General features: G+C 42.9%; 1 protein-coding gene across 2 annotated transcripts in view; it reads left to right on the top strand.

Moving 5' to 3' along the window:
* Window positions 1-11,286, top strand: part of rnf213b (ring finger protein 213b) — a 71,245-nt gene continuing 59,959 nt past the window's right edge. For both annotated transcript variants that reach the window (XM_029699024.1, XM_029699025.1), the window contains exons 1-16: window positions 1-125; window positions 588-844; window positions 1,598-2,346; window positions 2,508-2,663; window positions 2,805-2,974; window positions 3,070-3,344; window positions 3,470-3,717; window positions 3,819-4,025; window positions 4,288-4,498; window positions 4,606-4,661; window positions 4,744-4,909; window positions 5,432-5,593; window positions 5,715-5,813; window positions 9,621-9,749; window positions 9,959-10,124; window positions 10,384-10,551. In XM_029699024.1, coding sequence (XP_029554884.1) covers window positions 683-844; window positions 1,598-2,346; window positions 2,508-2,663; window positions 2,805-2,974; window positions 3,070-3,344; window positions 3,470-3,717; window positions 3,819-4,025; window positions 4,288-4,498; window positions 4,606-4,661; window positions 4,744-4,909; window positions 5,432-5,593; window positions 5,715-5,813; window positions 9,621-9,749; window positions 9,959-10,124; window positions 10,384-10,551 — 3,124 coding nt within the window. In that variant the 5' untranslated portion in view covers window positions 1-125; window positions 588-682. The remainder of the gene's footprint in view (window positions 126-587; window positions 845-1,597; window positions 2,347-2,507; window positions 2,664-2,804; window positions 2,975-3,069; window positions 3,345-3,469; window positions 3,718-3,818; window positions 4,026-4,287; window positions 4,499-4,605; window positions 4,662-4,743; window positions 4,910-5,431; window positions 5,594-5,714; window positions 5,814-9,620; window positions 9,750-9,958; window positions 10,125-10,383; window positions 10,552-11,286) is intronic.

Raw genomic sequence — 11,286 nt, 5'->3', positions numbered from 1 at the left:
GTTAGAAGGTATTGGCAAATGTATCCCACTTTAGTGGTTGTATTGATGCAACGGACAGATGTCTGAATAGTATTGTAGCAGAGAACACATTTGTCAGGTATTGTAGCAGAGAACACATTTGTCAGGTAAGGAAGTGCCGCCTGTTTTCTCACAGCTTTTTCTAGTTGTAGGCTGTGATGTTACCGTTTATTAGAAATATTCAAAAAAAAAATTTGTCTATAAAGAGACGGTCAATTGTTAGACAAGTTAAATACGCATGTAACTAGTAAATCTTTAGAGGGAAATACAATATTTTGTATGACATTTTAAATAAGTAACCAAGCAATTTCTTAGGAAAGAACTCCCATACTCATAGTATAGTCATAAACAGAGAAATCGAGGAAACAGAAACTTGGCAACTTCCATCTGACAAACTGATTGAGGAAGTAATTTTACTGCAGCTATATATGGGGCGGGACAGCAACGGCAGCGCAGTTGTTGCTGTTTTGCCTGTTCCCTAAAATCTCTAAACACAGTACGTTTCTTTCTGAAGTAGTTAGATATTGCTTCCATTAGAACATTTAATTTGTATTATTCTCCATCTGTAGTGAGAGATTAAGAGAGTGTCTTTAACGTCCAAACCTACCAGAGAGGATACAGAGCTATATATCCTGGCCTTGTGGGCTGGCCAGCAGCTCTGCAGATGGAGCTTGGTTCAGGTGACAGTAGTCCCCAAGGAGACCATGGGTCCTTGTCCCAGCAGTGCCGTGGCCCTGGGGTGCCAACAGGGACACATCGGCACAACATGGAGGTAACTGCTGAGAAGGACACTGTCACTAAGAGACCCAAGACAGAGGGACAGCAGGTGACACATGACCACCAACCACCTTTCATTTTTACATTTACATCATTTAGCAGATGCTCTTATCCAGAGCAACTTACAGTAGTGAGTGGATACATTTCTGTACTTTTTCCTGTACTGGTCCCCCGTGGGAATCAAACCCACAGCCAGCAGCATACCACCCTGCATCCCACTGCTGGCTTGCTTCTGAAGCTAAGCAGGGTTGGTCCTTGTCAGTCCCTGGATGGGAGACCAGATGCTGCTGGAAGTGGTGTTGGAGGGCCAGTAGGAGGTACTCTTTCCTCTGGTCTAAAAAATATCCCAATGCCCCAGGGCAGTGGTTGGGGACATTGCCCTGTGTAGGGTGCTGTCTTTTGGATGGGATGTTAAACGGGTGTCCTGACTCTCTGAGGTCATTAAAGATCCCATGGCACTTATCGTAAGAGTAGGGGTGTTAACCCTGGTGTCCTGGCTAAATTCCCAAGCTGTCCTTCATACCATCATGGTCACCTAATCACCCCCAACTTACAATTGGCTCATTCATCCCCTTCCCTGTAACTATTCCCCAGGTTGTTGCTGTAAATGAGAATGTGTTCTCAGTCAACTTACCTGGTAAAATAATGGTTGTAAGCGCTGTGCTCTGCCACACGGAACCCCGTGCGCCTATGTCTTTCATTGTACAATCATCAACAATGAATGAAACAGTACATATTGTCCTGATTTAAAAGAGAAACTGACATACCTGCTCATTGCTGACTTTTTTGTTGTTGTCAACAGGGCCAAGCAAAGTCCCCCAGGAGAGATCAGGATATGAAGAAGAAGACAAGGAGAGGTAACAGAAGAAAAAATAAAGGAATGAAAAATCAAGCTGACAGGGATCCTCAGACTCAGAGTACACTGGAAAAAGGGGAGACGGAGACCCAAACCGACCAGGTGTGTCAAACCTTGGAAACACAGACACAAGAACACGACCAAGATCACCAAGCTGAAACCAGTCAACAACAGGACCAGTCCATGCATCAGACTAATGATACAAAACCAACACATGTCAAGGATGCTAAGAGAGTTCAGGTCCAGACTCAAACAAATAAACCTAAAGGCAAGAACCGGGCGACTCAGACCCCTATAGTTGTTCAGAACACACAGCAGACACAGACAGAACCCTCTGATTCCACTCAACCAATGACAGATGAACATGCTGACACCACTCAGCCAATGAATGAGCAAACACAGAACAGTGATGGAGCAGGCAGTGAAGGAGGAGCATCAGAACCACCTAAGAGGGAGAATCCAAACTCTACCGAAGAGGTAAAGAGTAAGCCCGAATCAGAGAAAGGGCTACAACATTCAGGAGAAAGCTCAGGGAGTCCCACAGCCTGCCAAGTAAAACATGGAGTCAAATTAACTACCAAGTCTTATGCAGAAGCTACAGCGGAAAATAAAATAAAGACTCAGAAGGGGTCGAAGGAGCTGAGTCCTCAGACTTCAAATCAATGCAAAAAGGATTCTAAGAGTAGAGGATGTCGGTAAGCTGGCAATAAGCTTATGGCATGCTGTTATTACCTGAGTACAATGAGTAACATAACACATGACGCGACACATAACAAGTATACTGTTATTACTTCTTTATTACTGTAACTAGTCACTCAACATTTTCGGTCTTCTTTTATTTTCTCTCCTTCATCAGAGAGCGGTCCCCAGTAAGGATTCCTCCTGGGATTCCTATGTTCACCTTTCATATCTATGCTGTGCTGGACAAAAAGTTCAGATTCAACCAAGAATATGACACGCTCTTGTTATGTCATCAAGGTGTCACTCATGCGCTTGAAATGACTCATTTCGTGTGAGTATGAATACTTTTCTCCTTACTGGTGATGTTGGATTGATGAGAATATTTTACTGTTTATCGGCTACATAAACCACACAATACACACATAGCGATAATTATCATTGTTTGCAAATTTGTTTTTAATTTATTCTTTAGAGGTCTATGTCAGCAAGGCTATCTAATAGAAGCAAGTCTCTCAGTACCGGAAAGCTCAATACACAGGGGACAAATGTTGACTTACCAATATCAGGTGCAGCAAAGGCAGAAAGAGATTGTGGAGATGGCCACAAGGAATATTCAAATTCCAAATGATTCACAAGTAAAGCGTAAGAGGAAAACATTTTATATCTATTTTTAGAAGTTAACAATTACCTTGTATGTTACATTGAGTATGATACTGATTATTTTCCATTGTTTCCAGAGTTGCACCTTTACGAGGGTCATATTCATCGGCTGGAGTCAAGGTGGTCCTTCCAAGGGTGGATAGATTTGTTCCAATCACAAATAAAGGGTATGGCTGATGCCTGGCAAGCCTCTGCCCATCTACTATTAGACCACATTTTACAGAAATGGGATCCACCCAACCAGGAGAGCACTGTGCAGTTTGCTCAGCTCTTGCATCATTTCCAGAGGAGTTACTCATCAGCTGTTCAACAGGTGGTCTACCCAGGAAATGTCAAACCCCCTTTGGTTAAGGTGAGTGGGACATTTACAGTGTGTAATGATATTGTAATGGCATTTCAAGAAAACAGTATGACCATTAGATCCAATAGCACACATTCAACGTTTTCTTTATTTTTCTTTTTTTTTGTTGAATAAAGGTGTCAGAGTTGATTTCTGAGCATTTGCTGCAGCTGTTGCATGCTGAGTCCCAGGGAACATCGCAGAAGAGCCAGACTGTCAACAACCCTCTAGTGTTTGGCTTCTCTTTGTTCAGTGTCTGCCAAGCTTGTCAGATAGATCTTGGGGTGAAGGGCTGGGCAAAACTATGCCACCTAGTATCCTCACACACTGCACTTGACAGCAGAAACATAGAGGAAATTAGAAATGTCTTCTCTTTTCCACAAAAGTGAGTTTCAGATGCTATGTTTATATTGTGTTGTTTGATTACAGCAACCCTGTCTATATGTTGGGTGAAATCTGTTCATCTGTCTTTCTTTGTCTCCACAGCCTTGTGATTGGTATGATCAACAACTGCGTACAGAGGCTGGTCTCGGAGCTTCCCCTGCTCATTCCTCTACTGCACACGCTCAGACAGCCGGGAGCAGACGCTGGCAGGCTTGGTCCTACTATAGAGGAGATGAACTGGGCAGGGCTTGAAAATGTTAAGTTCAACAACTTCAGAGAGAGGATCAGAAGCTTTTCTGACAAAAGAAGGTTTGTCCAATTGTCCCTCAAAGTGTCTCAAAACCCAATTTGAGTCGTCCACAATGTGCTTTTTAAAATCTGTATTGTGAATAATTGTATCATTGTGGAGTGAAATTTAACCAAAAATATTAATATTTCTAACTCTGCATATATGTGTTCAATTAGACTATTATTCCAGTTAGTTCACATTTCTTCTTTTTCTCAGGAGAAAGACTTTACAGTACATTGACCTCAAACATGCATAACATTGATGACACTTTCCTCTTTGCAGGATGATGCTCACTTTGATCCAGAATCACATTTCTGTGGCTAAAGAGATGCCTCTGGTTTGGACCAGCTGGCTGTCCCTGGTGGCCTTTGAGGACCTTCCGAAATTCTCCACCCTGAAGAGCATACCTCCAGAACACATGATCCAGAGCCTGCTGTACAGGCTTCGACAGTATGGGGAGAATACTGATGTCAAAACACAATACAATGTAGAAGTAAGTTATGGATGATTAATATCTGATAAGGTTACTCAGTTAAAGAGTAGTGCTATTGTGGTGGATCTTTAAATATTCATTTGTGACATTATTATTTCAACTTCCAGGTTACTCAAGAGATCCTGTGCTTTGTACTGGAGAAAGTTGAAGAGGAGAAGGAAAGGTATTGGAATTTGAGATCTGTGAGCATGAGTCCTTTGAGTGTTATATTATTCTGCTATTGTATGTGTGGCTTTTGTTTATAGGCTAGCAGATTCTGGGTACGTGGAGTCCATCCTCTTGAGTTGCATCAGTGTTCTGAAGAGCACTTGCCGGATGGCGCGACTTGTCCCGTTGTACAAGGCAACAGTGCTATCCTTCCAACTAGTGCTGAAAGCGGCTGAAATTCTGGATGCTGCTCTTGCAAACAAGGTAGTTGTTGATCTGGTAATTTGCTGTTCTATTTATACCCCCCTTTTTCTCCTCAATTTCGTGATATCCAATTGGTACTTACAGTCTTGTCCCATCACTGCAACTACAGTACGGACCCAGGAGAGGCGAAGGTCGAGAGCCATGCGTCCTCTGAAACACCACCCTGCCAAGCCGCACTGCTTCTTGACACACTGCTTTCTTAACCCGGAAGCCAGCCGCACCAATGTGTCGGAGGAAACACCGTACAATTAGCGACCGTGTCAGCGTGCATGCGCCCGGCCTGCCACAGGAGTTGCTAGAGCGCAATGCTGCAAGGTCATACAAGCCCTCTCCTAACCCAGACGAGGCTGGGCCAATTGTGCGCTGCCTCATGGGTCTCTCGGTCACGGCTGGCTGCGACACAGCCCGGGATCGAACCTGGGTCTGTAGTGACGCCTTAGACCACTGCTCCACTCGGGAAGCCGTCGCTGTTGTTCTTTGAGGTCCAATAGTATGCCTAATGGTGTGTGTGTTCCTCCCCAGACTCCGGATGTTGAGGAGAAGAGACCTGAGCAGTTCCAGCTATCTGACAAGCTTGGGGACGTGCTGCAACATCTCAGCCAGTGGAGAGACAATCTTTTTCAGAATGCTCTCCTGAAACAAGGCACTCAGTCCAAATCCCTCAGCTACCCCAAAGAAATAGAGGTACTGTAGCCAAACTAGCAGACATACAAGACCTTAGCAGACAATATTTGTTCCCAGACGTACACAGTTTTCTGTTAATTATAAACCTGTTTGTATGTGTATGTTCACCTTGTGTTGGTAGATGTGGGATGCCTTCCTGAGGGTAGAATGCTCTCTGCAGAGTGTGTCAGCCCAGTGGAGGTCCAGCCTGGACAGAGACCTGAGGAAGAGGATCTCTAGGGTGAGTGTATAGGCCTACAGACCAGGTCATACATTCAGGAAACCTAGGAGAGTTTTGAGATTTGATTAGCTGGACACAATTGGTCAGATTCACTAGGACACAAATCAAGAATAGTCCTGGTCTAAAGAGCACATTCAATGTTCTTTATTGAGCATTATTTTTAGTCTAGGATTAGGCTCAATCTGTGTCAGGTAAACAGGCTGTGTCTTTCCTACTATGCGGTGCCTTTTCTGTCCCCAGGAAATATCACTTGTTATTTAAAGTAAAATGTAGATTCTAAAAGGCTTTAAATATAAGGTCAGGTGTCCTTTACCTTAACAACTCAAAAATATGGATCTTGAAAGGGAATTTTATGCATTTTGAAAATGTCCCAGGGTGTTATTTGTCTACTTCTACGAGAATTATAAGCTATAATTTGTTTAAAATCTTTCATTAGAGTATTTTTGTCCAAAATACTTGGACTCGAGTCACAAATTTGATAACTTGAGACTTGACTTGATAGAAAATAAAATAACTTCAGACTTGGAGCAACAAGACTCGGGACTCGACTTTGACTTGAGACTGATGATTTGAAATGATCTAGCCAGGTTTTGTAATGTTTTGGCACTCATTCTGTGGCAGAGTTTACGTGGATTACTCTCCACGCAGCCAGAGACAGTAGCCGCAGTATCTCCCTTGCAAAAAAAGGTGCAACGGATTGGGTAGTGAAATGCACACTCGGCACTGTGATTGGACCAACAAACTGTCAATCAACACAGGTGTCAGGAGGTCTATGTGTAGCTGGTGTATAGGAGTCAGGCGCAGGACAGCAGATATGAGTAAATAACCGTATTTAACTCAACATATAATAAATGCAATACAAAAACAGAGGCCACAATAACAGACCTACCTACATAGAAACAATCACTCACAAACAAACATGGGGGAACAGAGGGTTAAATAATGAATAGGTAATTGGGGGATTGAAACCAGGTGTGTAAGACAAAGACAAAATAAATGGAAAATGAAAAGTGGATCGGCGATTGCTAGAAGGCCGGTGACGTCGACCGCCGAACGCCCGCCCAAACAAGGAGAGGGACCGACTTCGGCGGAAGTCGTGACAACAGGTCGGATGGTGAGCTAGCGAACAATTGCTGATTTGCTGTACAGCAAAAGGATCGGGTGCAGCACAAACGTCAAATTATAGGAAGAGAGGATTTCCATACTGAATAAATATGCAGCTCGAAAAAAATTGGTGATCAAGAATATTAACTGTTTACTTTGCAAGCCCATCAGCAATTACTAACATAGGCCTACTGGTATTTTGTTATGTAACAATTGCTTAAAATGTATAATTTACTTATGAAGTTTGTATTTGGAATTTGCTGTTAAAATTTGTTATTACTGTGGCGAAGATGCACCATAGGCACAGCTCTTCACTTCACTCTTCACCAAACTCCCGCCGGTGGAGAGAGCTTTTTTTCTCCTGTTGAAATGTTTGCTCTTGCTTTCACACGTTTAAATGCATAGGCCCTGTGTGGGAAATCTATATTCCGTTTAATAATACAATAATTGCTAGCGTTTCATAATTCTATCTCGTACCATTTATTGCAACACCTAGACATTTCTGTTTGATAGCCCTACCATTGGGTTAGTGGTTAGAGCGTTGGGCCAGTAACTGAAAGGTTGCTTGATCGAATCCCAGAGCTGGTAAATATCTGTCCCTGAACAAGGCAGTTAATATGCTGTTCCTAGGTCGTCATTTTAAATAAGAATTTGTTCTTAACTGACTTGCCTAGTTAAATAAAGGTTAAATAAAAAAATACCACACATTTTCAGTTTGGCAAACCATTTCTTACCCTCAGAGAGTGGGCGCAATGTTTATTGTGCACATGAATGTTCACAAGACTCAGGAGGTAGAAGATCTGTTTATTCAATGTATGGTTTCGCTCCTGGGTGAAAGGGTCTTTAGAGGTAGCCAATGAAGACCTTGCTAGATCTATCCCTGTACCAATGACCCTCACACACAGAGTTTTGTGTGTCCTATGAGCCAATGTATGCTTGATCTGAAAATGTGGTCGGAGGCGCCGTATGGATGGTGTTACGGTGTAAGTGCAGCACGGCCAATGCAGACGGCTTTTAGAAATAGGCTACGTGGCCTGCACTCCATGGTTTGGAGTCAGAATGTTGAATAAGCTAAAATGATTGTTCCATGTATGCATGGTGTTGAAATATCGTTAATAATCATTAAGTCTGATTAAGACGAATGTACCAATGTAACAATGGATGTGGAAAATGCTTTTTACATTGTAGAACCAGTTTATTGGTTGTAATTGCCAAATTTGGTAATTGTATGGTCCTGGGGGCCAAGTGCTTATATTATTTAGGCCTACCTGTTTGAGCTCTTGTTAGACAGATTCCATTTGGTTTCTCAAGGGGAACCAGGCTGTACAGTCTTGCCCTCTACCTGTGTCGATTCAGATAGGGCAGGTTAAGCCTGCTACAGAGACTATTTCATTTGGGCTATTGCCTGTGTATATTTGGTCCACCCTATTATCCCTATTATCCACCCTGTTAGGATAATGCAATAACTATGGGATTATGCACCTAAAACGGGCGTCAGGTAGCCTAGTGGTTAGAGCGTTGGGCCAGTAACTGAAAGGTTGCTGGATTGAATCCCCGAGCTGACAAGGTAAAAATCTGTAATTCTGCCCCTGAGCAAGGCAGTTAACCCACTGTTCCCCGGGCGCCGAAGACATGGATGTCGATAATGGCAGCCCCTGCACCTCTCTGATTCAGAGGGGTTGGGTTAAATGCGGAAGATACATTTCAGTTGAATGCATTCAGTTGTACAACTGACTAGGTATCCCCCTTTCCCAATCTACTTTGTATGATTTGGCTCTTTAGCCATTGGATCACTAAGACCCGTAAATAAATCTACACTCTGTGCAAGTAAACCAGCCTTCTGCTAATTTCATGTCCTACTGACTGGTACAAGGTTCATATTTTACAATTACATAGGCTAGTCAAAATGTGTTGTAGACAAAATAATGAAAAGGGCTGTCTGGTAGCTTCAATAAATAGACAAAGATTTGTAGTTGAACAAGTCCTTGCATTAAAAACAAAATGTTTACTTGACTTGAAAACTTGTGACTCGACTTGACTTGCTCTTAGAATGCACGACTTGGACTTGACTCGACTCTTGACCCGATCTACTTGGGACTCGACTTGAGACTCGAGACTTGCTTGTGACTTGAATAATTGTGACTTTGTCCCACCTCTGCTATTTTATAGTCCTAGTTAAAAAAAGGTTTATTATTGTATTTAACATTTTCTGTGTCCCTGATAATGGGAAAACAATGGTGCAAAGCTAAGTAAATATAAACACTCGGTTTTATCTATTTTTCCATCTTTCATGATGCTAGTCTGTTTGTCTCACTCATACATTTCCACCCTGTTAGGCTAAATTATATAGACAATGTATCACATTTTAAAATGTTAAAATATATTTAATATAGACGTTAAAACCCTCTTCATGTATTTACCATTATTCTAGTGTAATCTCAATCACCCATAGAGCTATGAATTATTTAGACTCCAAATTTCCACCCTATTATCAACCCTGTTAGGATAATGCAATAACTATGGGATTATGCACCTAAAACTGATTTAATTGCCTGAGCTTGACCAATGTATTATTCTGAAAGTCAAACATGTCCTTTTTTGGTAGAATACAAAGAAAATTATAAATATATATCCCCCCCACATAGTATAAATAACCCAGCCCTATATACCCCTGAGGTCAATCATTTTCTCTTTGCTCCACAGGCCAGTGATATGGACAAGGTGGTGGTGTGCTGCCTTGAGACATCAGTGGAAGCTATTGGGAAGAGCCATGCCACCATAAAGACCTGCTTTCAGGAACTGTGTCACTCTGCCATCAAGACCATCTGTCAGGTTAGTGGCATCCATCTTAACAAAAGCTGACTGGAAGACTTATCAGAATTATCATTACTAGTGAGTGAGTGAATGAGTGAGCCAGAAATTGAGTGAGCGAATAAGTGATTGAGGGAGAAATTGAGTGAGTGAGCGAGTGAGTAAGTGAGTGAATGAATGAGTGTGAACATGATCATGATTGTTATTGATGAGTTATTTCAAATTTTTAGGATGGGAAAGAGGGGGACCTTATGCGAATGCTGTCCCCCCTGGCTAAGGTGCTCCCCCCCTCTGTCCTGTCTTCCATTGTGGTTGAGTCAGCGGCCCGGTTTGAGAACGACCCTGTTGGTCACCTGCTGGACCCCCAGTCTTCCCTCAGCCACCTCCTGTCTCATGGTACAACTCCTGTCTCAATCAATCAGTCTGAATAGTCATAGTTACAATATGTTCACTAGTGTAATCTTATCTATTGATATGTACCAGAGGTATTGTAGCTTACTAGCTCACCATGGTTTATATATGCTTATTGCTTACATATCTTAGTGTTTTTTGACATGATTATTTATGACAGTAAATATTATTTTTAGAGATCCTGCTTTAAATGTTTATACAGGTAGCTGATGTTTATACTTACAGATACCTGACTCTTTTCCAGGGGACTGGAAAGTGAACCAGGTGGATGCTGAGGCTGGTGAGGTGATCGGAGGCTGTCGGAGTGCCCTGGCCTCCCTGGTAGAGGCTCTGTGTCTGGGTCATGTACCTGTGGGACATCTTCAGACCACCCTGAAATACAGAGAGCAGTTCAAACAGATCTACCGCCAGTGTAAGTGCCATCATATCTCTCAATACATGGACTTAGATGATGGTAATAGATTTCCCAAATTTCAATATTCTCAGCATGTTACCTAACAGCCAACCATAGAAGAAAGAAAATCTATCTCTCCATGAATGAAAATTATGTGCAAACATCGCAGAATGATCTCTGAGTTGAGTTCTGCAGGTGCTAAGGTTTTTTCACTTTGTTCCACCTGGCATGTTCTTTTGCTGGTATCATGTTTTAAGGTATGACCCAGGTGCAGACAGTGTTGAAAAAACAAGGCAAACAACATGTCAAGGCAGGCAGGGGTCAATAATCCATAAAGGCTGTAAGGTACAGGACAACAGGCGGACTCATGGTCAGGTCAGGCAGAGGTCGGTAATCCAGAGTAGTGGGGCAAAGGTACAGGACGGCAGGCAGGCTCAGGGTCAGGAATGGTCAAAACCGGGAAACTAGAAAACAGGGACTATAGCAAAGACAGGAGCAAGGGAAACAGGAGACAAAGGGCTGTGAGACATGGTTTTAATTCTAGACACAGGAAAGGTAGGAAGTATACGGAGGGTACGGGGCAACAGAGGATGAACAGCAGAGGGGCTAATGATCTTGGTGCGGGGGGGAAAGGTCTCGGCTTCCGGTGGTGTAGCCGCGGGGCTATAGCGGCATGCCAGCGCATCTGGCTTGACCATCTTGGATACCGGTCGGTGCTGCGGAAGCAAAGTGGCCCGGGCCTTACTGAACCCC

This window comes from Salmo trutta, chromosome 18, assembly GCF_901001165.1.
Source record: "Salmo trutta chromosome 18, fSalTru1.1, whole genome shotgun sequence".
Taxonomy (NCBI): Eukaryota; Metazoa; Chordata; class Actinopteri; order Salmoniformes; family Salmonidae; genus Salmo; species Salmo trutta.
This window is presented reverse-complemented; position numbering and strand designations above follow the sequence as displayed.